Below are 24,189 nucleotides of genomic sequence, written 5' to 3' on the forward strand. Positions count from 1 at the left end.
CCATCTGGTTTTGCCCCATGACAAGATGGAAAGCTGGGGTTTTTTTGGTGTTTTGTTTCTTTGCCTTGCCTACACATTCCTTGCAAGGAGCTGCTGGTACCTGTCCCCTGCCTTGCCCATTCAAAGAAGGTGGTTTAGAGGTTGTATCTTCTCCATATCATATGTATCAGGAACAGCGTGGCCAGCAGGTCCAGGGAAGGGATTCTGTCCCTGTGCTCAGCCCTGGGGAGGCCACAGCTTGAGTCTTGTGTCCAGTTCTGGGCCCCTCAGCTCAGGAAGGAGATTGAGGTGCTGGAGCAGGTCCAGAGAAGAGCAAGGAGGCTGTGAAGGGATCCAGCAGAATTCCTGTGAGGAAGGGCTGAGGGAGCTGGGGGTGTTGAGGCTGGAGAAGAGGAGGCTCAGGGGAGACCTCATCACTCTCTCCAACTCCCTGAAAGGAGGTTGGAGCCAGGGGGGGGTTGGGCTCTTTTCCCAGGCAACTCTCAGCAAGACAAGAGGGCACAAGAGGTCTCGAGTTGTGCCAGGGGAGGTTTAGGTTGGATATTAGAAAGAATTTCTTTCTGGAGAGGGTGATCAGCCATTGGAATGGGCTGCCCAGGGAAGGGGTGGATTCTCCATCCCTGGAGATATTTCCAAAGAGCCTGGATGTGGCACTCAGTGCCATGGGCTGGGAACTGCAGGGGGAGTGGATCAAGGGTTGGACTTGATGATCTCTGAGGTTTCTTCCAACCCAGCCCATTCTATGATTCATATGGTGTGCCCAGCACCCAACTAAGTGGGAATACCCTGGAAGTGGATTAAAGTTAGTGGCCATGCCTCATCCCTGGTGTGGATTGTGTGGTGATCCTCCCAGGGCACCTGCAAGCCAGAAGTGATGCTGAACTGGTGATGCTGTGCTGTCCCTGCCAGCCTGAGGCGTGCCCTGAAATTCCTGTCCCCTGAAATAAATCCTGTGGGTGAGTTTCACTTCAGGCCATCTTGTGCAAGGGTCCTACTACCTTTTCAAGTCTGGGGTGTGTCAGCATACTTGTATCAGGTCCATGTGCTGGCACTGCTGTGATGCTGTGGAGCAGAAGAGCATGTGTGGGAGCAGGAGGCTGTGAGTTGTGCTTGCTGTGGCATGTGCAGGATTGGTACAAAGAGGCCAAACTAATGCTGCCTGTCCTTTGCACAGTCCTGAAGCCTCCAGGCTGGTCAACCAATGTCACCAGTAGCACTGGTAGGTGTCTGAGCAAGTTAGCAAAGCCTTCAGATGTTGCTTGGGAGACCTTGCTCATGCTGTCTGTGCTCACTAGCCCTGTCAGGGGCCTCTGTGCAACTCCTTGCAGAGAGGGGTGCTGGGACTGTCTGTGTAGAGACCTCAGGGTCAGGAGGAGGCCCCTCTGCAGCTGCATGCATGTGGCCACAAGCTGGTTTCTAAGCCCTTGCCTTGCTTTCTCACTAGGATGGAGGTCTGAATTCCTCTGGATCAACCCCAGGGCTCACTAATGGATGGGGATCAATTCCTCTCTGAGTGCCCTGCAAGTATAAATTGCCTTCTGCAACCTGGAGGGACAACCTTAAGGTAGCAGCAGTAACCTCCTCCTCTGCAGTAAGAGGGTGACAGGATAACTTGGGATGTCCTTTGTCACAGTTTGCCCTGGGAATGGCATGGTCTTGCAGTTCAGAAGCCTGGAAGCAGGGTGCTGTGGGCCATGTAGGCAGTGGCACTTGTTGCAGTAGATCAAATTAATGAATCCTAAAATAGAAGGTAAGCACAGCCTATAGCTCACTCCTCATGATGCTTCAAAACAGTCATGGTTTGGGCACAGCCTCCTTACCGTAGTGCTGGGGGAGCCTTATCTCCTTAATTATGCTGGACCCAGCACAGTGGAGCTCCTAATGATGCATCCTCCATGATGTATGAGAGATTGCAGCTGGAATAAAAATTTTGGGTAGAAAAAAACCTGCATAGTTTGAGAACTTGCTGATTGCTGTGCACCTCATTGCAACCAAAGCCCTGAGGGATGCACCACATCTTAACCAGTGTGCTCCCTTCCTCCTTTGGTGTGGGGGAACCTTCCTCAGTAGACCTCATCTAGGCAGCATCAGTGGTGCATCAGAGAGGGCTGGGCAGGGATCCCAAGGGAGAGGAGTGACTGGGGACAGGTGCCTGGGAGCAGGAAAGGAGAATGGGGACAGACTATCAGCAGGGGTGGTGTGGGAGTGGCAGTGGACGTGGGAAGATCGAGTATCAGAGTGCTGAAAGGGTGTGAGTGGGTGCAAGCTTCTGATGGAAATAGAGGGTGAAGGCAGTGGTATGTCAGCAGTATGGGGATGAGCAGCAGCTCCCTGGATGGGCTCCTGGGCTCTTATCCCTTGGTTCCTCCGGTATCCTGGCTGGGAGGAGACAGAGAGGAAACCCCTCAGGAGATCTTAGTGTCATGCAGGGGTTGCTATTAATGACAGTTTCCCTGGGGTAGTATTGAGCAGATCTGGTGTCCTTGCCAGGGGAAGACAGCTTGTAAACTGAAGGAGGCTCCTGCTTGCACACTGCCAGCTCTGGTGCCACAGCACCTGCAGAAAACTGGGACACAGCCAGATGCCATCAGGATGGGTGCTTGGCACAGAGCAGGGCAAAGCTCTCAGATTTGTTTCCCTTGCTGTAGCCCTGTGGTTAGAAAAAAATGCTTTCCAGTCAACTAATTCGAGGTTTGCTGAAAGGTCAGGAAGAGCTGATAGCATTTTCCAAGACTTCTCTCAGGCCCAAGGCTTGTGTGTTGAGCTGCCAGCAGTGTCCTGCAGTAGAGTCCTCTTGCTACCCTCAGTGCCAGGGGAGGGATGCCAGGTTTGGCACTGTGTGAAGGTAACCTGGGATCTCTCTTGTTTCTGGATACGGGTAGGTAGGAAGAGACCAGGCTGCTGGAGGGACAGGGGGAATAACAACATGGAGGAAGGGACAACCAGGTGTTCAGCCCCTTACTTTGTCTTAAGGACACAGAGTGCCTGTTCAGTCCAGTATGTGAGGGTTTGCTTGAGACTAGTGGAACAAAGCCAAATAACAGAGCTGAATATCCAGAAGCTCTCCCTGAAGTGGACAGAGCCTGTGCCTTGAGGGACACTGCATGTTTAGCCCTAGGAGTCAGCCTGTCTATTTTTTTGAGCTACCACCACCATGGGATGGTTGCTAGCTGTCCAGAGAGCAGGGCCTCCATATCACCTTATCCATAAGCTCTGTCTCTGCTGAAGCTATGAGATGCAAATTCTTCCTGCTTGACTTTCCAAGGGCGTTTACATCCTCCCACCAAGGCTCTGTCCTCAAGAGGAAGAGATTGCAGCTTGCTCTGAGTGCCCAGGGAGCTTTCTGCAGCAGCCCCATTCTCACCCAGCTCTCCAGGGCTGCACTGTTGCCTGCCCATGCTCCAAGTTACGTTCCTGCTTCAGCAGCACCTCTGCCCACTGGTGCCAGGCAAGGAGCATAGGAGTCTACAGAGCTCTGAAGGGACTGGTTAGGAAAAACAACCTTCCAAGAGCTCCGATTGGAGAACATGAGCAGACCAGAGCTGTTGGCTCCTTCCTCAATCACAGGAGGAGATTGAAATGACAGTGGGAAGCTGCTCCTAAGTAGAGTTGATATCCCAGTGTGTGCAGCAGCACTTCCTTTCCCTCCCACCGTGCAAATGCCAGGCTGCCTCCATCCAGCCTCCTTACCCAGCTGAGCCAAGCCATGCAATCTGCAGAGCTGGTGCCAGCTCTTCTCTGCCTTGTCTCAGAAACAAACAGTGGAGATCCCAGAGATGTGCAGGTGTTAGGCCAGGGGCTTCCAGGGTTTAGGTCCTCTGAGGCCCCTCTCTGCAGTGTGCAGCTCTGCTGGTGCACATCACCCCTGGGGCACACCCAGCACTCAGTCCATCTGCTCCACCAGTGGCAGCTCTCACCACCTGTGATGCACCATTTGGAGCTCAGATTGGAAGTTGCAAGAGGTGGGGATATCTTCACCATCATATCTGAGCTGCCATGTGCTGCTGTTATGGGTTTACAGATTACTCTTTGGTAATCATCATCATCACTGGTGGCTAGAGCATGGGTTCATGTGCCACTTGCAGACAGTCCTGAAGATAAAGATCCCCATAATCAGCTATTATGCAAACATAAATGTCAAGCCAAGGTTGTTCTAGCAGATTTCCTCATCAGATCGTGGTGCAAAAAGGAAGGAAGTGGGGTTGAGAGATCTTCCTGCCCATAGCAGCAGCTCAGCAATCAGTACAGCAGCTTCAAGACAGTGGAATATCTGAGCAAGGAGGGAGCATCTGTTTGGTGCGTTCAGGATGTAGCTGGGCAGAACTCCTCCAGCAGCTAGAGATGGGCAAAAAAAGGTCTGCTGCAGTGTGCAACACCCAGGCAGTGCTCTCTCCTGGGTTTTTTAACACATTTGTTCAGACAAATTTTAACACCTATTGGTATTGATGAAATTCACTGTGCATCATCCTGGAGACACTGGGGAGAAAAGACAGGAGTGGGGCACTGCAGTTTTTTCCCTTTTCCTTTTTTCCTTTTTTCCTTTTTCCCTTTTTCCCTTTTTCCCTTTTTTCCCTTTTTTCCCTTTTTTCCCTTTTTTCCCTCTTTTTTCCCTCTTTTTTCCCTCTTTTTCCCCCCTTTTCCCCCCCTTTTCCCCCCCTTTTCCCCCCCTTTTCCCCCCCTTTTCCCCCCCTTTTCCCCCCCTTTTCCTCCCCTTTTCCTCCCCTTTTCCTCCCCTTTTCCTCCCCTTTTCCTCCCCTTTTCCTCCCCTTTTCCTCCCCTTTTCCTCCCCTTTTTCCCCCCTTTTTCCCCCCTTTTTCCCCCCTTTTTCCCCCCTTTTTCCCCCCTTTTCCCCCCCTTTTCCCCCCCTTTTCCCCCCCTTTTCCCCCCCTTTTTCCCCCCTTTTTCCCCCCTTTTTCCCCCCTTTTTCCCCCCTTTTTCCCCCCTTTTTCCCCCCTTTTTCCCCCTTTTTCCCCCTTTTTCCCCCTTTTTCCCCCTTTTCCCCCCCTTTTCCCCCCCTTTTCCCCCCCTTTTCCCCCCCTTTTCCCCCCCTTTTCCCCCCCTTTTCCTCCCTTCTCCCCCCTTTTTCCGTTTCCCCTGTTTGTTTCATTTCTTTAGGACTTGAAAGAGTTTAGTTTAGATTTATGCAAATTCGACTGGTGCTTAGGCAGTTTGGTTCCTGCAGGGAAACCAGGCAGTCCAGCACCAAGGGAAGGAAAGATGGTGCTGGGGGTTGGTTGCCAGGACTGATCAGCACCTCTGGATGCAGGGGCTGTGCTGAGCGGGGCGTGCAGAGTCCTGGCCAAACAGTGACACCAACCCTGCTCTCACAGCACCTGGGGCTGAGCTGTGTAGAGGAGGCTGTGGGGAGAGCAAGTCCCTGCAGTGTGTCTGCCCAGCAAGCCCTAAACACACAGCACCACCACGTCTGCCTTCCCTGCTTCTGTCCCTTGCTGTCCCCATGCCTGCCTGCCCTGATCCCACCGGGGATCCAGCCCTGATGCCCAGGCCGGAGACTCATGAGGGAGCCTATTTAATTCCCAGTCTCTATGTTAACAGCCGCCCTCCGGATGCCATGGAATTCTTGTTTCGGTGGCACCCCGGGTGGAAGGGGCCCACAGGCCACATTCCCAGGCAGGGCTGCCCTACACCTTGCTGGCCCAACGCTGCCCAGCACTCTCCTGCCTGGGCCTCTCCTCTGTCTCCAGCGCTGCCTCAGCCCAGCACTTTGGTGTCCAGACAAAGTGTGGGGGCCGGGCGAGAGCCATCGACTCCCACCTGGTGGGTCCCTCCATTCTCCTGGACAGCCTGGTCCCTACTACTGAGGAGGGGGATGTTGATGGGGCATCCCACGCCAGTGGCTCTGGATCTGAGTCTCTAGAGCATGGCGGCATCAGGAGCCGAGCAGTGGGCCGAGGAGAGGTGGCTGCCCATGTGTCAGGGTTTAGCACTGGCCTGGCAATTAAACCAAGTAACAGATGCTCTCAATTAATCTCTCTCCCCTCCCTGATAAAGAAAGGAGAGAGAATAAGGGAGAGAGACTTATGAGTTGGAAACTAAAATACACAACTTTAATGAAACAGTAACGATAAATAGGAAAAATTTACTAAATATATACAGATATACAGGAAAATGGATACCACGTTCCTTCCCCCTTTTCCCCCAATAACTCTCACATCCCCACTGAGGCTGCAGGGCAGCCCTGGGAAAGTCCAGGCTGGAATCCTGGAGTCAGCAGCAGTTGGGAGCTGGAGGCAGGAACACACAGATATGGGCTGGGATGGATCAGGAGCACAGGCAGAGGAATGGATGGAATCCTCCCAGGATGCTGAAGGAAACAGGGAACGGGTGAAGGAAGAGAAGCAGGAAGGGGTTTGACCCTTGTGATCCCTCAAATTTATCCTGAGTATGAGGTGTATGGGATGGAATCCTCTGTTTGGTCAGTTCTGGCATCTATCTTGTCTCTTCCTCCCCAAAGGAGGCTGCAGGTGGGACCTCTTTATTCCTTCTGGAGGGTAAAATGTTCCTCAGAGCTGAGCAGTGCCCTTGGCTCTGCACACCAGTCTCTAGCAGTAACTATAAACATGGAGTGGGATCAGTCCTAGGAGCAGACACTGACTGAGAAACTTGCTGTTAATTTCAGCAAGTGCAGCTACTTACAAGAGACTGAGCTGAAAGCAAAAGTACAAGACAGAAAATCACCTTTATCCTGGCCCAAACCAGGACACCATGCTGCCCTGTCTGTGGCCGCCTCAGGCCGGGCTGCTGTCGCGGGGTCCCCCCTGCCTTCATCGCTCCTCTTCCCACTGCCCCCTGATGCCACCCATGGCCGAGACACCCGTGGCTTGTCAGGGCGCTACTGCTGCCTCAGCCATCGCTGCCGCTCCAGCAATGGCCTCCGGGCCGGGCTGCTCCTGCCCAGCCACTTGAGGCTTCTGGCCCAGAGCTGCCCGGGGGTGTCCGCAGGTGGGCACCTCTCTGCCCAGATTCTTGGGAGCAGAGCTCACCCACTGTGCTGACCCGGGGGGATGGAGTCCCCGGCTGCCGTACGTATGGCAGCGGCCTTCCAGGGGGCAGTGCCCGGGATGGGGGAATGCTGGATGCTCAAGTGGGGAAGGAGGGAAGGGGCAGCACCATTGCCTCTGGCTGCCGTTCATCATCTTACAGCACTGCTCGGGTGCCCCAGGTATCTCCCACTCAGGCCAGTGCTGCTCGGGTGCTCTCAGCGCAGGCTCCATGGCTTCCCAGTGTCTTCTGCCAGCCCAGGGCCAGAGGATGTGGCAGACATGGTTTGGGGCTGGAGATGTGTGCTTTCTCCAGCTAGACAGCTCTGCTATTCCTTTCCTCCACCCTGGTGCACCGGAGGGAAGCTCACCAGCCCCAACCTAACAGCTGCTTTATTTTTTTTTCCTTCTTTTTTTTTTTTTTCTTCTTCTTTTTTTGTTTTTTTTTCTTCTTTATTTTTCTTCTTTTTTTCTTCTTTTTTTTTCTTCTCTTTTTCCTTCTTTTTTTCCTTCTTTTTCTTCTCTTTTTCTTCTTTTTTTTTCCTTCTTTTTTCTTTTTTTCTTCTTTTTTTTCTTTTTTTTTGATTCTTTTTTTTTCTTTGTTTTTTTATTTTTTTCTTTTTTCTTTATTTTTTTCTTTTTTTTTTTGGCTAGTTGTGCTGCTTCACAAAAAATGCCTTGGGCTCTGAGGTCTCTTGGTATGGGAGAGTTGTGGGGCACCTTTGCAGGGCAAGGGCTCCTCAGCCTGTTTTGCGACAGGCCTGTCACCTTTGTCAACCCAGCAGGGTTGCAGGGTGGCTTAAGTTGAGCTGTCACAATATTACCAGGACCTTTTCCTTCCACAAGGCTGCTTGCAGGGGCAGGTACTCCTTGGCTGGTGGTGCTGGGGATTTGTCTCATTTCCAGCCTCTTGGTCCTGAGGATGCTTTTGTGTTCCAGCCACACCATCCATCCCAGAAGCAGGCTGTGCTTTGCATGTATTTCTCTTACCTTGATCTAATAGCTACCCCTCCTGTGTCTTCCAGGAAAGCTATTGCCAAGTCCAGTCTCCAGCACATGGTAGCCCAGCCAAACCCTGCACTAGCCCTGAGGAGTGACTCAGAGAGGCAGATATGCAGCACAGTGGACTGGAGTGTAAGTTGTAGCATGTTTTGCTGGGCATTGCATGGAATGGGCTCCTGGGCAAGGAGCAGGAGGCTCTTCCCATGCAGCAGCTTTGTGAGGTTTCATCTGTCCAGATGTTGTCACTTGTTCTGTGAATCTTGTCTGCTAGCCTATATCTATCTCCAACATATTACCCCCCATCTTTGCCCTAGTGTAGCGTCCCTTGCACAAAGCATTTTAGGGGCTTGGATGCTTATCTGGGGCTGTTCTCAGAGAAACACATTTTCTTATTGCATTCAGGAGACCGCAGTCTATGGGGAACACATCTGGTTTGAGACCAATGTCTCTGGGGACTTCTGCTATGTTGGAGAACAGAACTGTATGGCAAAGCTGCTGGTGAGTCACCCAGGGCCAAGTGGGGACATTGAGAAGTCCCTGCTGCTGGTGAAAATGTGGGGGTTTGTGGTGGGGAGTGTGTACCTCCTCCTCCTGTGTGCTGGAAGTCTTCATTCCCAATTTCTGCCAGTGATCAGTTTGCAATGGGAACCTGATTCAGGGTTGCTGCTCACCTGGAAGTGATATGATGATGATATTTCAGAGGGAGGCTGTTGAGATCTCACAGCCTTACAGGGACAATCTGTATCCAAGACCTTTCAATGGAGGAGAGAAAAGAGTGCTTGAAAAAATTGAGCTCTTGCAGGCAGTGCTGATTTTAAGGTGTTGCTGCAGTCCTCTCTCCCAGCTTGCAGGCGAGTTCCTGCTTGTGGTGCAGGATGTGGAGCACTGACGCCATCCTGTGCCTGCCCACGAGGCTCACTGCCATGGGAGTAAGTCCCTCCTAGACCAGCTTCTGTCGTGCTCTCAGGCAGTGTCAGAAGACACCTAGGACTGTGAGACAGGATAGTGGGAGAACACCTCTCTGCTCTGTCCCAAACTTGAGAGCATCTGTTCAAGACACACATATATCCCATAACTTGCAAGGAGTCTAGGTGTATGTAACTTCTCTGTAGGACCTGCTGTGCTTCCTGAAGATTGTAAAGATGTAAGGAGGGGTGAGCTTGCCAGTTTCTCAACACCTGGTATTCATATGCATGTTTTTCCTCCCCTTTTCTCATCCTCCAGCAAAAACCTCTCTCCAGGCGTAAGTGTGCAGCCTGCAAGATCATAGTGCACACACCCTGCATCGAACAGCTGGAGAAAGTGAGTAGAGCCTATCAAGCCCTCTTGCTGTAAGTCCTTCTGGGCAGCCCTTCCTTTTGGGCAGTGAAGCAAGAAGCTTGGGGGACTGCAATGTGTCGTTGTAAAATGGGGTCTTTTGAGGAAACAGTACCAAAAGGATCATCTAGTGACATGATTGGGAACCCAGGCCCCATTTTATTTCAGTAGCAGATGTGTGAGGGGTTTCAGGGCAAGCATAGAACATCTCCAGGGGCTCTGGGCCTGCTGTAGTAAAACAGAGTCCAGTAGATTTCCTTTGGGCACGATGGTTTTACTGATTCCTCTCGTGTGTGCTTGATTTACAGATAAATTTCCGCTGCAAACCTTCCTTCAGAGAGTCAGGATCCCGGAATGTACGGGAGGTGAGAGATCTGCCTGGGACACCACCCTTGCCTTCCCTGTTTGGTGGCAAAAGCAGCAGATACTGCTAGCACATTGGCAGGCATCATGCTGCCTCCTGGCTCCAGCAGGATGGCTCAGTAAAAGGGATGTTTCTTTGCAAGGCAGCAGCACAGACTGAGCGTGAGGAGCTCAGACATGTAGCATCTGCTTGTTTGCATGTTCTAAAACTCCTGCATCTGCATGAGGGGAGCCTGCAGTGTCTGCTGGGAGAGTTTTTTCCTCCTTGTACTGTTCCCCAAGCAAATAGAGGAGACTGTGGCAAATGGTAGGTCCCTGAGTCTCCAGCAATTTGGAAGAGGACAATACAGGCTCACTTCTTGCTTTATCACTCTTCCCTCACCTGTGTGCCACAGGTACTCAGTGTAGCAGTGGAAGATGCCCACAGTGGTGCTGTCATACTCCTTTAGCTCGTGTTTTAATGTACTGGGCATAAGCCTGGGACCTGTCTGCTGAACTGCACTGGCTGAAGCACCTGTCAGGCTTTGTGCTTCACTCTCCAGTCTGTGGAGCCCACTTGGTGCTCTGGGGTGGGTGTGGATGGCTCAGACACAACCCAATGTGACAACACAGCTGCTGCCCCCACATCATGTTTGTGTTGGGACAGCAGATGCAGGAGGCAAAAGGTACTCAAATACAGGGCTGCTGCTTTCTCAAAAATACCAGTGTGGCACAGTAAGGTGAAGCTTTCAGTGTCATTTTAAGCCTTTTTTTCTCCTCTTCTTTTGCTTTTCTTACCATGGATCTTCTCATGTAACTCTTAGTCCAGATCCTTTAGTTGTCCTTCACTTGATTTTGCCTTCTCCCAGAGGGGAGCATGGCAGCATGTGAGCAGTGGCCATGCTGCAAGAGCAATGATCCTGGTTGGCCTGGGTGTCTGGGTCTGTTCCTCCTGGCTGTTCCTGCCTTCTCTCACTTTCTTTTTTTCTTCTCCCTTTAGCCCACAGTTGTCCGGCATCATTGGGTACACCGGAGGCGGCAGGAAGGGAAATGCCGTCAGTGTGGCAAGGTAAGAGGGCTTTTTCTTTTTTTTTTTTTTACTTTTTTTTCCTCAACCTGAAAGAAAGGTAAGGTCAAACCAGAGAGAAGAAAAACATGCTGGGGACCAGAAGTATCCCAGTATTTTGTTTGGCGGCAGCAGCCTTTAGCAATACCAAGACACATGCCTTGTTTTGCAGTGAATCACTTACATAAGTGCTTCCCACGTAGAGTTGTTCTCACCCTAAATCAATCTTGGAGAAGGCTGTGTCCCTGGCATGCTTTCCTTGGGCAGTAGACACACCCCTGCAGAGTGCCTCCCTGATACCATGGTGGTGGTTGGGGCTATCTCACGGGGAGCTGGAGGGCTCCAGGTGCAGGCACACTCTATTTGTTACTGTCTCTCCTGGTGGTGGGAAAGTACTGCTGGGTAGTGGAAAGCTGTGAGGGAATTCCCTAGGCCTCTTACCCTTCCTTCCACAGGGTTTCCAGCAGAAGTTTGCCTTCCACAGTAAAGAGATCGTAGCCATCAGCTGTTCCTGGTGCAAGCAAGCGGTAAGCAAAGCCCCCATTAAGTGTCTCAGCAGTCTATGCTGCAAGTCATGGCCTCAGCTTTCTGCTGGGACTCCCCAAACTGCAGCCTACCCTTAATAGCTTCTCTTACTGGAAGAAGTTGTGCTGGGGGAGGTTTAGGTTGGACATTAGAAAGAATTTCTTTACGGAGAGGGTGATCAGACATTGGAATGGGCTGCCCAGGGAAGGGGTGGATTCTCCATCCCTGGAGATATTTCAAAAGAGCCTGGATGTGGCACTCAGTGCCATGGGCTGGGAACCACGGGGGGAGTGGATCAAGGGTTGGACTTGATGATCTCTGAGGTCCCTTCCAACCCAGCCAATTCTATGATTCTATGATTCTATGATAGCTGGGAGCTCCTAAGAGAAACTTTCTCCTTATTACAAAATGCCTTTGTGGTTTCCTCCAGCACTCCCTGCACTGGCATGGGGGAAGCTGGGAAGAGGAGAAGTTGGCTGTCCCCAGCAAACTGAGAAGCTGAGTTTTCTCTCTGTCTCTTGTCTTCTCCTCCAGTATCACAGCAAAGTGTCATGTTTCATGCTGCAACACATTGAAGAGCCCTGCTCACTGGGGGCTCATGCTGCTGTTGTTGTTCCTCCCACCTGGATTCTGCGGGTCCGACGGCCCCAGGTAACTCACCTCAGCTCTTGTGGCTCTGTCACAACTCTTGATTGTCCAGCAGCTCCTCATGGAGTTATTGAATTTGTTTTTTTTTTCTCTAGAATCCACTGAAATCTAGTAAGAAGAAGAAGAGGACATCATTCAAAAGGAAATCCAGCAAAAAGGGGGCTGAGGTAAGAGATGAGGGGACAGGGAATGGCCTTTTCTTGGAACAGTGCAGGAGCTGAGCAGCAAGAAGCAAAATTTGGGAACAAGGGAGCTTTGCAGTGATCTTAAGGAGAGTGAGGTAGAGAGAGGCAGGGCAGAATCCAGCTATTAGGCTTATAGGGTGACTGGGACATTCTCTTACTCCCACTTCTGATGTATGATGTTAGGTTGTAGCTGGAGGTGGGAGCTCACATTTCCCTTCATGTGCTGAAGGACCTGCACTGTCTCTTACAGGAAGGAAAGTGGAAACCCTTTGTCATCAAGCCTATGCCAGCTCCTCTGATGAAACCCTTGCTGGTGTTTGTGAACCCCAAGAGTGGTGGGAATCAGGTATGGCCTTGTCCTACATCTCAAGAAGACAGTTCTTTAGGTGCATTGCCATTTGGTTGCAGAGGACTCAGTTTAGTTTTGCTTCCCATCTACGCCAGGCTTTGCCTGAGTCCCTCCAGAACAGTTATTTTGGCCTGTCCTCAGGACCAGATGCTTTCTTTCCCCTGTCCAATGGGAACTCCCTGTTCCTTGCTTTAGTCTTTCTTGTCCTCACAGGGAGCCAAGATCATCCAGTCCTTCATGTGGTATCTCAACCCACGGCAAGTTTTTGATCTCAGCCAGGGTGGACCCAAGGAGGCGTGAGTATTGATATGGGCAGCACCCTTCCCTCCCCCAGCCCTGCCCCAGAGATTCCTCCCCAGAGCTCTTCCCACATCTGCTGGAGGCCTGATGCTCCATAGCTCCTTTGCACAAAGAATCCCCCTAGAAGTTCATACTTTGAGAGGCCTCTCTAGGACACGTTGCAGTCAGTCAGTGTTTCCTGCCAAAGTACTGGTCTGATCTCGAAGCTAGTGGCAAAGAGACCAGCTCTGTGGTGACATTCTAGATCATTATGTTCCATTAACATCACACGAATCTTGTCTGCTTGCTGCATTTTGGTTTATATACATGTACACAGGCTGTGGGCACCCTGCTCTTCCCTTGCAAGAACTGGTGAAGCCAAAGCTACTGTGGCTTTGACCACTTCTGTGAACTGCTGTGGTGATGGGGAGGGAGACATGCACGTAGCTTTGTGAATGCTGTGGGCTCTGCAAGTGGAGGGAGCCTCAAACTGCTGAGTAAAATACATTTTCAGTGCCTCTTCCCACACCTCTGTCCCTTCTCTGTTCCCTGCAGGCTGGAGCTGTACCGCAAGGTCCACAACCTCCGGATCCTGGCGTGCGGGGGAGACGGCACAGTGAGTCCCCTTTGTGCCATCAGCACCCTTTGCCCCAGGACTTTCCAGTGCCAGCAGCAGCCCTTCCTACTGTTGTCCAGAACAGGGCAAAATGTGCACACTGTGTCCACGATCCAGCTGGTGACACTGAATATTGAGGGTCCCCCCATGCACTGCTCCATGGAGTGCCAGTCTATGGGTTGTCTGTATTTTCCGGGGGCCAGTATCCTCACTGAGTTTACTGCTATCTCCTGCAGCACCCATTTGGAGCATTAAGGACTGTGAATAGCCTTGGTGGTGGCTAAGGGGACCCATCTCTGCCCCTCTGACATTGCTATTGCTCCAAGTTACCTCCAACTGCCTGATGGTCCCTGAAATAACCAACTGTTTCTTTGTTCTCTCTTGCTTGAACAGGTGGGCTGGATACTCTCCATTCTGGACCAGTTATGCCTCAACCCACCTCCTCCTGTAGCTATCCTTCCTTTGGGGACAGGGAACGACTTGGCCAGGACACTGAACTGGGGTGGGGTAAGTGATCTGCAGAAGAGCTCATTGCTGACAGAGGGGGGCTGAGCACTTCTACTCTGGTTCCAGACACTTGGGTGGGGATTTGCACTGTCTGTCTGCTTTGATTTTCTCTAACTATAGGCCAACAAATAAATGCAGTTTGGATCTTACTGTTCTTCTGACATTTTAATTATTCTGAGTTCGGTTATAATGTATTAGGACATTAAAAAAAGAAATTATTTCAAACCTTAGGAGATTTTTAGAAGGAAGATGTGTTTTAAATGTAAAGTCCTGCTTCGTTGAGCGTTCAAGTACAGTTGATCTTTTTCCCATCCTTTGCTTTGGGATGTCTTCCCAAAGAAGAAGACATCTCTGCAGAAGGTAGGTAGGAGACTCACCAAGTCCTGCTCTTCACCAGGGTTACACAGATGAGCCTCTATCCAAGATCCTGTCACACGTGGAAGATGGGAACATTGTGCAGCTTGATCGCTGGAATCTCCACGTGGCGCCAAACCCTGATGCGAACCCCGAGGAAAAGGATGAGGCAGCTGCTGACAAGGTGCTACACCTCCTCTCCACAGTCATTCCCTGTGTTAGGGGTCTGTGTTCTCCTTCTCCCACTGCCTCAGGCAGCCCAAACACCTGGGGTCCCGCTACTGGCATTTCCCTACTCCAATTCCACCCCTCTCCTTATGGCTCTGACCTGTGGCGTCCATGTAGAGATCAGAAGTAAATGTCCACTGAAAGTTTCTAACTGCAGCTTGCAGCAGGTGTGAGCCCAGTCCCTTTTGATACTATTTCTTTAGCCAAAACATGGGTGATTGCAAGTAGCTTGGATAGCAATGTGTCCTTTTGGGCCATATCCCTTACCCCTGGAAGCCAGGTCCATCATTCCAGGCTGGTGATCTCTGTATTTTCCTTGGGGTGTGTATGGAGTGGAAGGCAACAAGCCTCTGCTCCCTCAGAATCCTGAGCATAGTACATGTCTCTGCTATAGCTTGACCTCTCTTAGCCATCACCACATCCTGGCAGCCTCACCTTTGTTCCATCTTTCCATTTCAGCTCCCCTTGGATGTCTTTAATAACTACTTCAGCCTTGGCTTTGATGCACGAGTGACGCTGGAGTTCCATGAATCCCGAGGTATCCAGGGAGTGGCAAAGCTGGGGCAGGGGCTGTGATAGTGGGGTGCCCCAGAGGTGGGCCCACAAAATATTCCTTGGGAAAATGACCAAGAGGATTGCCCCAGGGACAGGGCTGGAGGTGAATCCTGAGGAGCCAGTGGAGGCTGCAGAGTGGAAGAGGTGCAGAGAGGTGCCTGCATGGGAAGAGAGCTGGGAACTGCCTCCTGGCTGAGGCTGGCTGGAGAGCCATGTCTTGGAAGAGGTGGCAAGTGAAGTGTTTCCATGTGCAGGTCAGTGACCTGGACTTTTTTTCTCCTTTCCCTAGAGGCCAACCCAGAGAAGTTCAACAGTCGGTTTCGGAATAAAATGTTCTATGCTGGGGTGAGTGTGTGAGAATGTCTTCAAAGCAGTCTTAGCATCAGCTGGAGCACAGGTATGACCCTGGCTCCTCTCTGCAAACTCAACTCACTCATCATCAGTTACATGGGCCTTCATATGCACCCAGGCTGCTCCAGAAACTTGGAGTTTCTGGAAAAGGGCTGCAGTCCTGGGAGTCAAAGCTTCCCTTTGGCTGTGAGTGCTGCTGGTGGTACAGCTTGCCCTTTGGCCTGTGGTACAGTTGCTGCCTTGATTTCCTTCCACTGTCATTTTCTGTCTCACAGACAGTAACCCAGGCAGGACCTCTCCCTGGAGCTCTGGTGAAGCAAATCTATCCCCCTACAGAGGAACAAGAAACCTTTTGATAAGAGTCCCCACACTACTTTGTTTTTTTCTTTTATACCTTGGGCCAGTTTTATCTCCCTGGCTAATTAGACCACCTTTCTGTATCTCACCTGTAGGGTTTTGTGTCTGTCATCTTTGTCTCCCCTTCTCTCCATCCTCAATATATCTCCCTAACTGTGTAGCTGGGTGACTTGGTATTTAAGCAGGCCAAGTGCTGCTCTGTACCATCTCACATCTCTCCTGTTTGTGTCTCCCCTCCTCTCTGTACAGCTAAACCCTTGGGGCACCCTAGGATCTGTGTAACAGAGGCCATGCTGTCACATCAGCTCTGTTTTATGGTACTTCATTGCAGCTTAAGGTGAAATTTGTCTCTTGAGTCTCTCACAAGAGGAGATCCACCCTGCCAGCTCTTCCCTAAAGCTGGGACGGGGCTGTCAAAGGAATACTGCGGGGTGCTACTGAAGGTGCCCTGAGGTTTTTGGTAGGCAAAATGGCCAGAGGAATGGTTTAGGTTTTTTGGGGAGGGGAGAAGAGAGGGCTTCTGCCAATGGACAAGGGAGGGATTTGCTGCTTTCAGGCTTCCAGGCTGCCTGTTTCAGGTGCTAATGCTGTCTCTTGCCTTGACAGACAGCTTTCTCCGACTTCCTCGCAGGGAGCTCCAGAGACCTGGCAAAGCACATCAAGTTGGTTGTGAGTGTACAGGGCTGCTCTAGGCCAAGGGGGGGGGGGGTTTGAACTATGGAGAGGTGAGGAGTGGTCCCTTGGCACACTGGATACCTTAGGACTGGGGAGAGGATGTGTTCCTGGGGACACTATCTTCCTCTGGCATGAAAGGCAGTCACTGCAGGGAGCAGAGGGGAAGGTCATTTCCTCCCAGGGGCCAGGGTGAGCCAGCATCCCTCTTATATCAGCTGAATGCCCTTGTGTTGTCTCCAGTGTGATGGGATAGACCTGACTTCCAAGATCCAGGACCTGAAGCCCCAGTGCCTGGTCTTCCTGAACATCCCCAGGTGAGCAGACCCAGGGCTTACCCTCATGTGTTTGGTGGCATCACCATGCCACAGAACCCTGCCCAGGTTGGTTTGAGTTTGGACAGTCCATGCATTGCTTGCTCTCTCTTCACAGGTACTGTGCAGGTACCATGCCCTGGGGTAACCCTGGGGAGCACCATGACTTTGAGCCACAACGCCACGATGATGGCTGCATTGAAGTTATTGGCTTCACCATGACATCCCTGGTGAGTTGGTGCCATTGCCAGTTGTAGCTATCAAGGAGGGGAGCAACTGGTCCCATTGACCAAGAATCCACAGCTTCCCTCTTGAAGAGCTGTAGTTCTGGCCTGCAATCTGAAATTCAGGCCAGGTGCTGTCATGCCCTGGTCTCTGTCAATCCCTTCCAGGACTTGGTTTGTTTGCAGCATCTGGCTGACAGTGGCTGCTTCCCCAATCTGACCCTCGGTCCGTGCTCTCTTCTCACTTTGGACCTCTTCACAGGCTGCCTTGCAGGTCGGTGGCCACGGGGAGAGGCTGTGCCAATGCAGGCAGGTGGTTCTCACCACATCCAAGGCCATCCCCATGCAGGTGGATGGAGAGCCCTGCAAGCTGGCAGCTTCCTGCATCTACATCTCCCTGCGCAACCAGGCCAACATGGTGCAGAAGACCAAGCGTCGCAACTCCATGCCTCTGCTCAACGAGTAGGTTCCTCACATCAATTTCCCACCTCCTCTCCAAAGCAGAAGGGGCGGGGGAAAACAAATTGCCCCTCAGTTCAGGAAGGATATTGAGGTCCTGGAGCAGGTCCAAAGGAGGCAACTGGGCTGGTGAAGGGACTCGAGCACAGATCCTATGAGGTGAGGCTGAGGGAGCTGGGGGTGTTGAGGCTGGAGAAGAGGAGGCTCAGGGGAGACCTCATCACTCTCTACAACTCCCTGAAAGGAGGTTGGAGCCAGGGGGGGGTTGGGCTCTTTTCCCAGGCAACTCTCAGCAAGACAAGAGGGCACAAGAGGTCTCAAGTTGTGCCAGGGGAGGTTTAGGTTGGACATTAGAAAGAATTTCTTTAGGGAGAGGGTGATCAGACATTGGAATGGGCTGCCCAGGGAAGGGGTGGATTCTCCATCCCTGGAGATATTTCAAAAGAGCCTGGATGTGGCACTCAGTGCCATGGGCTGGGAACTGCAGTGGGAGTGGATCAAGGGTTGGACTTGATGATCTCTGAGGTCCCTTCCAACCCAGCCCATTCTATGATTCTATGATTCTAAATGGGACTAAGCCATTACTCCCGGGGGCATTTCAGTCCCCTCTCGAGAAAGGCCTGGGTAAGGGATCAGGTCACAGAAGTGGGTTGTCTCTTTCTGATCTCTTCCCTTCCCTCCCGCATGCAGCCAGCAGCCGGTGCCCGAGCGGCTGCGGATCCAGGTGAGCCGAATCAGCATGCACGACTATGAGGCTCTGCACTATGACAAGGAGAAGCTCAAGGAAGCCTGTGAGTGACCAAGGGGGGGGAGCCCAGCAGTGTCCTCAGCTCGGCTGTGTGAGGTGGTGAGGTGTTGGGGATGGGGTGTGGGCTGCTCCCTGAGTTGTGTCTGTTCCCTGTCATGCAGCCGTGCCGCTGGGGATAATTGTGGTTCCAGGAGACAGTGACTTGGAGTTGTGCCGGACTCAAATTGAGAGGCTGCAGGAGGTGAGGCTTTGCCTGGGAAGTAGTAACGGCTTCATGCCAGGGATGGAGGAGCTCAGGAAGAGATTTCTAAGCCTCTTTGACCTGCATGCACCCATGCTCCTGCTTGATAGCAGGTCACAGTTTTCCTGCACCCCATAATGGAGACAGGATCCCAAGCTGGTTGGCTTGTTGCTCCTTCCTCTCTGTCAGCCTCTCTCTCAGTGCTGCTCTTCTAACCTTGTTCTTCAGGCTGAGAGTTTCAGTAGCCCAGAGAAATTAAGGAGCAGTGAAAAAAAATCTGCATTCATCATATGGAGGCCTGTCACCCCCTGGGTGTTTGGGGAGGCCTTTCCTCTGTCCCTTTTGTTGCTGTGCTTTGTTCCTTCAGCCTTTTGCGGGCTTTCTATTTTCTGGCACAGCTCTCCTCTCCCAGGGTGCCTGGATTACTTTTTTTACTCCCATCTTACTCCCTTCTCCAATTATCTTTATTTCCAAGTACTAACTTTTGTGCTTCTGCCAATCTACTAGTGCATGTCCACAACCTGGACACAGGCTGTGTAACCCTTGCTTCTGGTGAGCAATGCCTTCTGAGCCCATGGCATACCTCTGGTGCTATAATGTTCAGTCTGGTTTTCTCTCAGAAGATTGAAAGGACCTCACTCAGCCTCTAGTTAGCTGGCCTTTGTGCCTAAGAAAATCCCATTGTGTGTGCAAAGTGTTCTGCAGGGCTGCTTGCCCAGGCTGGCATCAGCTCCTTGCTTTGCCTGTTCTTCATGCCTGTCCCCTGCCTTCCTGTTGCCCAGACAGACAGGCCATGCAGACAGATGCATGCCTGGCAGCTTCTGGGCTCAGAGGGTAGGGCTTTCTTATGGCATCAACCTGGTAGACTGATGCCTCAGCAACCTCCTGTGCCTGTAAAGCTGTGCATTGACACTGGTGCTCTTCCATCACTGCACAGTGTTTACCTCTTCTCTCTCCTTGTGCAACTACTGTGCTCTGGCCTTAAGGCAGTTCAGTTACCAAGGAACTTGGCCAGGCAGTAAAACCATATAGGAGAGGACATTAAGCAACATCAATGGGATGAGAGAGGGGTTGGGGGGCTGCTCAGACAAAGGCTGTAACAGCACACCTTGCCTTTCTGCAGGATTTCCTTCCACAGCCCTCTGCTTTAGAGCACCTGCTCTTTCAGGTGTGTATGGCCTGACTCCATCACCCAGGCCCATCTGTCATGCATGCCATGCCAGTCTTGTGGTCTTGTCTTGTGGCCACTCTCTCCAGTGAGCTGGTGTGTGTTGGCTACAGTGTCTTATGCTGCTGCCTGTTTCTGTGTGCTCTGCTTGTCTTCAAGTTCCTCTTTCCATCCATACACTTCTGGTCCTCCCTGTCTGCAGGGACCTCCCAAAGCAGGGAGAATACTCTGGGTAGAGATGGGAAGGCCAAGAGACACAGCCTTGTTATTGATTTTTTTTTTTCTTATGCAGGAAGGAGATGGAGCCAAACTGAAGACACTGTCATCCCAGAAGCTGTCACCCAAGTGGTGTTTTCTGGACTGTGAGTATCATCTTCCCCTGCAAGTGCTGTGTCTGAATTTGGGAGGGGTGAGGGGACAGACCCTTAGTTACAAGTCACTGAGGGCCATGTGGCACTTGAAACTTATGAATGTTGAATGCTGGGATCTTTGCATCTTTGCCTGTACTTTGCCCCGGGCTGTCTCTTATTTCCAAAGAGCTGAAGGCAGTTTGAAGGCCTGTGGTCTGTCACTATGGGGCTTCTTCTCCCTTGCTTGGAAGTATCTTTCTCCTCTCCCTTTGCCTTCACTGACTAAAATCATCCAGAGCTCTCCCTCTGTACCTGGAAGCTGGCCAAGAGAAATCCCTGCTGTAGAGCACAGCAGAGCAGAGCCAGGGGTTGCAAAGTGAGCCTGAGAAGCCTTGTGCTAGGCAGAAAGGATGCAGCTTCTCCCCTCAGGGTTCCAGCCCTTCATGTGTGGCTGCTGGTTCTGCTGCTCCCAGGACTGCTGTACTAAGACTGCTTTCCTTCCTCTTGCCAGTCTCCCAGCAGCAGGTTCTGGGCTCAGGAAAATGTGTCAGGAAAAGAGGCCAGAAACTCATTCAAGGCAGCACAGGCTCATTCAAGTGGCTGAGTCACAGACCTTCAGCAGCAGCTCCCTGGCTGTAAATCTCCAGCTAGGACAGGATAAACTGAGCTTTTTTACTTCTCTCATCTGCTCTGGCCTGTTCCCATTCTGATTGCAGAGAGAATTCCCTGGATCCCCGAGGGTGCCACCACAGCATCTTGGCCTGGGCAGGTTGCTGGGCAGTTGCTGGGCAGACTGGTGGGGCACAGGGAAAGTGCCACCCAACTGCATGTTGTATGAGAACCCAACATGCCTGGGGCTGTGCTTTTGCTTGTCCTGTTCTCCCTGATGATACCTTAAGTTCCCAGACCCTCCCTGCTCCCCTGGGACCACTTGGGTCTGGCTCCAGCACAGCCACTTTGATCCATTGGTGTTGAAGGATCTTCTCTCCTGCTGTGGGGATCTCTCCTCTAAAGATGAGCAGAGGGTTGCACTCACTCTGCCAGCAACAGGCCAGAGGCTGGTTTGAAGTTATCCTGCTGTCCTAGGAGGCAGGGGCTTGGATCTGCAACCCATGGTGGTGTCCTCCATTGTACCTGGCAGTCACAAGCTCTGACATGTCCTTGTGGTGGTCTGTGGGGTGTTTCTCAGTCAAGTCAGTGGGAGACTACACTCCCTCTTCTCCCAGCCCTGCTTAGTCCCTCTGTTTCTCAATATGGGTATCTCACATGAGACAAGGTGCATCGTGGTGAATTGGAGCAGTTCCTTACCTGGTGCTGAGATGTGCATTGCACAGCCCTGAGCTCCATCTGCTTGGGCTAATGCTGCATTGCAACTGCAAGACTGGAGCACTCAAAAGCCCCCAGAAAGGCCACAGCCTCAGCTAAATATGTTCTGCCTTCCTGTGAGGAGTCATTGAGGAGGAGGCAGCAAGCAAAGGGATGTTTGACAGGGACATGTTGATCTGCAGGTCCAAGGAACAAAGAGGACAACAACAGGGTTGCAAAGAGAAGGGCACTGCTCCTCATTAGTGGGTGCTTTGTTTTGCCCTCCATACAAGCTGGATAGTTCTCTATCACTCAGTGCTAGAAAGAGGCCATCTTCCTCTTTGCATGCCAGTAATCACCCTGTCTTTCTTTCCCTGTCTTACAGCAACCACAGCTGATCGCTTCTACAGGATAGACCGTGCTCAGGTGAGTGTGGCCTTGTCCCACCTTCCACTCTTGTCCCCCCCAGCATCTCCTGAGAAGGCACCTGGCTGTCCTCTGTTCACACGGACTGCAGGGAAGCTTAGCCTCTGGGATGTGCAGGTCTCACACCACTGCCCTGCCCTGTGGCATCCTTTGGAGGGGTGGTGTGACAGGCCTAGCCCAGGACCAGCACCAGGGCCTCCAGATTCCAGAAGAAAAGGGAGGAAGCATGGGCAGGAGCACAGAGAGTTGGGTTGGGAGATGCCTGAAGGACCCTACAGCAGAGGAGATAAAAAATAGCAATGTTATTCAAGGCTGGCTGGGCACCCACTGACTGGGGTTGTCTCAAGAAGGGGGATGTGGGGATGAGATACATGGTCCATCTGCTAAGTTAGCAGAAGATAGGAAGCAGGAAAAAGACAAGCAGAGGCTTTCCTGGCATGGGCCCCAGGACTCTTCAAGCCAGCATCACTCTGCTGAACAAGTGGGTGGGCTACAAGGAATGCAGTGTGAGGGGATGGAGCTCTACAGAAGTAGGTCTTGCTTCTGAGGAGATGGATTTGTGTTTTTCAGGAGCACCTCAACTATGTGACTGAGATCTCTCAGGATGAACTCTTTGTGCTGGACCCAGAGCTGGTGATCACCCAAACTGTGGGCACCTCTCCTGCCATGCCTGACCTCGTCGACTTGTCTGCCACACCCACTAAGCAGCATTTTGCATTCCCCTCCTCCTCTCCATCCTCCTCTCCTGCCCCAAGGTAAGTCTGGAATGGGAATGCTGGACTTTAGGAAGGATGGACAGTGATGAGAGAGCCAGGACGGGCTTCCTATTATTGATCCCTGGGTCAAGCATCTCCCTGGAAGGCAGCAGGAATTCAGTGCTGAGTTAAACTAATGAGTGAGATGCCATCCCATCTTCCCAGCTCCTCTGCCAGTGCTGCTGGAGGCAGTAAGGCATCACCAGGTGGCTCAGCCATGGTGTCAAGCTCCAGCATCTGGTCCATGAGGCAAAGGCCATGGGTGTCTTTCTGGCCAGCTAAGGCCAGCGTTTGGGTATGGGTGGGCAGCAGAGCTGAGAGCAACAAGAGAAGTAGGAGTAGGGATAGGGAAGAACTAAGATCAGAGAAGCAGCGGATGGCATGGCCAAAGAGCAGAAGTCCCTTGGCCTGCCTCTGCTTCTGCCTGTTGGAGGAGTGCCCTGGGCAGGCTTCTCTGCTGGCATGCCTTTACCCACAGCATGCCCTCTTGGGAGATCTGCTGCCAAGACTGGCATAGTTAAACCTTTTCTTCTTTCCTTCCAGTGCTGAACCTGAGCACTGCCTCCCATACAAAGGTGAGTCCTGTCACTCCCCCTTGCAGGTCATGCTGTTTTGGGTTTCAGCCACATTTTTTTGGGCCCATCTTTTCCCTGACATACAGGCAGGAGCTCTACTGTTTGTGTCCTGGGTGGGAGCCCTGCAGGCTCAGAGGTGGGTAGGGGAGACCTGACAGTGATGTGTGAGCACTGGGGGGCTGAGCTTGGGGGCTGGAGAACCCAGGAGGTTGGAGCACAAGGTCAGGGGCCTCACTAAGCTGAGCAAATGGAAAATGTTTCCTGGAGCTTAAGCAGAGTCCAGTGCCTGGAAGTGTGAGAGAGTCATGAGTGAGCAGTGTCTTGGCTGCTGGCTGATGCCCAGGAGATCTGCTCCTAGGTTCCATTACAAGAACTCATCCTGCCCATGTGCTGAGACTGCTCCCCCTGTGTGCACTCCTCCCTGAGGCTGAGGTCTTGCTGCATCCACAGTTAAATACAGTCTCCCTCCCTGGCTTGTCTCTTATATGCCTGAAAGTGGAGGAGCCAAGTAAAACCAGTCTCACCAAGCAGTAGCACCTAGAGGAGCTCCAGCTGACTGCTCTGATCCTCCAATGCCCGGTCCTTTGGTCCATGATTAGGTAAATGGCATTACATCTTGGCCTTTCTGACCCCAACCTATCTCCCTTTGCAGATGACCCTCTGATAGAAGCTGCTAAGAGTGGCAACTTCAGCAAGGTAGGTGCTCCTGCTGCCTGCTCAGCAGGTTTGCCCCTTGGGCTGCAGGGAGGCCTTCCAGCCATGCTCCACAATTGCTCTGGAGTGCCTCCCTTCAAGGGCTTTCCTCCAGGAGTGATGGCTGGAAACCAGGAAGGCTCCTGGCAAGAAGCTGAGGGGACATGAAGGGAAGGGACTTGGGAGTGTGGCTGAGCTGGACAAATCTCCCTGCCAGGCCCCAAATATCCACCCAGCCTGCTGGGTGTACCCTGGGGACATGATGCCAAGGCTTGAAGGGCTTGGAGCTGGGAAAGGCAACTCATCCAGAGCAATCTTGTTGATTCTGCAGTTCCAAGAGCTGCACCGGGCTGGAAGAGACTTGATGGTGCGAGACTCTTCAGGCCAAACTGTCCTCCACCATGCTGTCAAATCAGGGAGCAAGGACATTGTCAAATACATCATCGAGAATGGTGAGCTGGGGCCACTCAGCAAGGGAGGCTGGCAGCTGGAAAAGCCCAGCCCTCTCCTCTGAGGAGGCACTCCTGGGCTTAGAACTCTTCTTTCTGGGTTTGCTGCCTCCTCCTTCTGGCTTACA

The 24,189-nt window shown here is 52.1% G+C and overlaps 1 protein-coding gene across 4 annotated transcripts in view; it reads left to right on the forward strand.

Annotated features, from left to right (window-relative positions):
- The window catches only part of DGKZ (diacylglycerol kinase zeta), a 42,879-nt gene that overhangs the window by 13,277 nt on the left and 5,413 nt on the right, over positions 1-24,189 (forward strand). For 2 of the 4 annotated variants that reach the window (XM_071744808.1, XM_071744811.1), the window contains 28 exons: positions 8,027-8,135; positions 8,406-8,501; positions 9,228-9,305; positions 9,629-9,685; positions 10,663-10,731; positions 11,184-11,255; positions 11,788-11,904; positions 11,997-12,068; positions 12,337-12,432; positions 12,649-12,731; positions 13,270-13,330; positions 13,724-13,837; positions 14,235-14,375; positions 14,879-14,957; positions 15,264-15,319; positions 16,289-16,351; positions 16,598-16,671; positions 16,787-16,898; positions 17,155-17,354; positions 18,042-18,142; positions 18,261-18,340; positions 19,464-19,508; positions 19,801-19,870; positions 21,549-21,589; positions 22,160-22,344; positions 22,888-22,919; positions 23,572-23,615; positions 23,944-24,064. In XM_071744808.1, the coding sequence (XP_071600909.1) occupies positions 8,027-8,135; positions 8,406-8,501; positions 9,228-9,305; positions 9,629-9,685; positions 10,663-10,731; positions 11,184-11,255; positions 11,788-11,904; positions 11,997-12,068; positions 12,337-12,432; positions 12,649-12,731; positions 13,270-13,330; positions 13,724-13,837; positions 14,235-14,375; positions 14,879-14,957; positions 15,264-15,319; positions 16,289-16,351; positions 16,598-16,671; positions 16,787-16,898; positions 17,155-17,354; positions 18,042-18,142; positions 18,261-18,340; positions 19,464-19,508; positions 19,801-19,870; positions 21,549-21,589; positions 22,160-22,344; positions 22,888-22,919; positions 23,572-23,615; positions 23,944-24,064 (2,468 nt within the window). The remainder of the gene's footprint in view (positions 1-8,026; positions 8,136-8,405; positions 8,502-9,227; positions 9,306-9,628; positions 9,686-10,662; positions 10,732-11,183; positions 11,256-11,787; positions 11,905-11,996; positions 12,069-12,336; positions 12,433-12,648; positions 12,732-13,269; positions 13,331-13,723; positions 13,838-14,234; positions 14,376-14,878; positions 14,958-15,263; positions 15,320-16,288; positions 16,352-16,597; positions 16,672-16,786; positions 16,899-17,154; positions 17,355-18,041; positions 18,143-18,260; positions 18,341-19,463; positions 19,509-19,800; positions 19,871-21,548; positions 21,590-22,159; positions 22,345-22,887; positions 22,920-23,571; positions 23,616-23,943; positions 24,065-24,189) is intronic. The other 2 variants (XM_071744810.1, XM_071744812.1) reach the window with 1 other exon arrangement.

The sequence above is a fragment of the Heliangelus exortis genome, chromosome 5 (assembly GCF_036169615.1).
Source record: "Heliangelus exortis chromosome 5, bHelExo1.hap1, whole genome shotgun sequence".
Taxonomy (NCBI): domain Eukaryota; kingdom Metazoa; phylum Chordata; class Aves; order Apodiformes; family Trochilidae; genus Heliangelus; species Heliangelus exortis.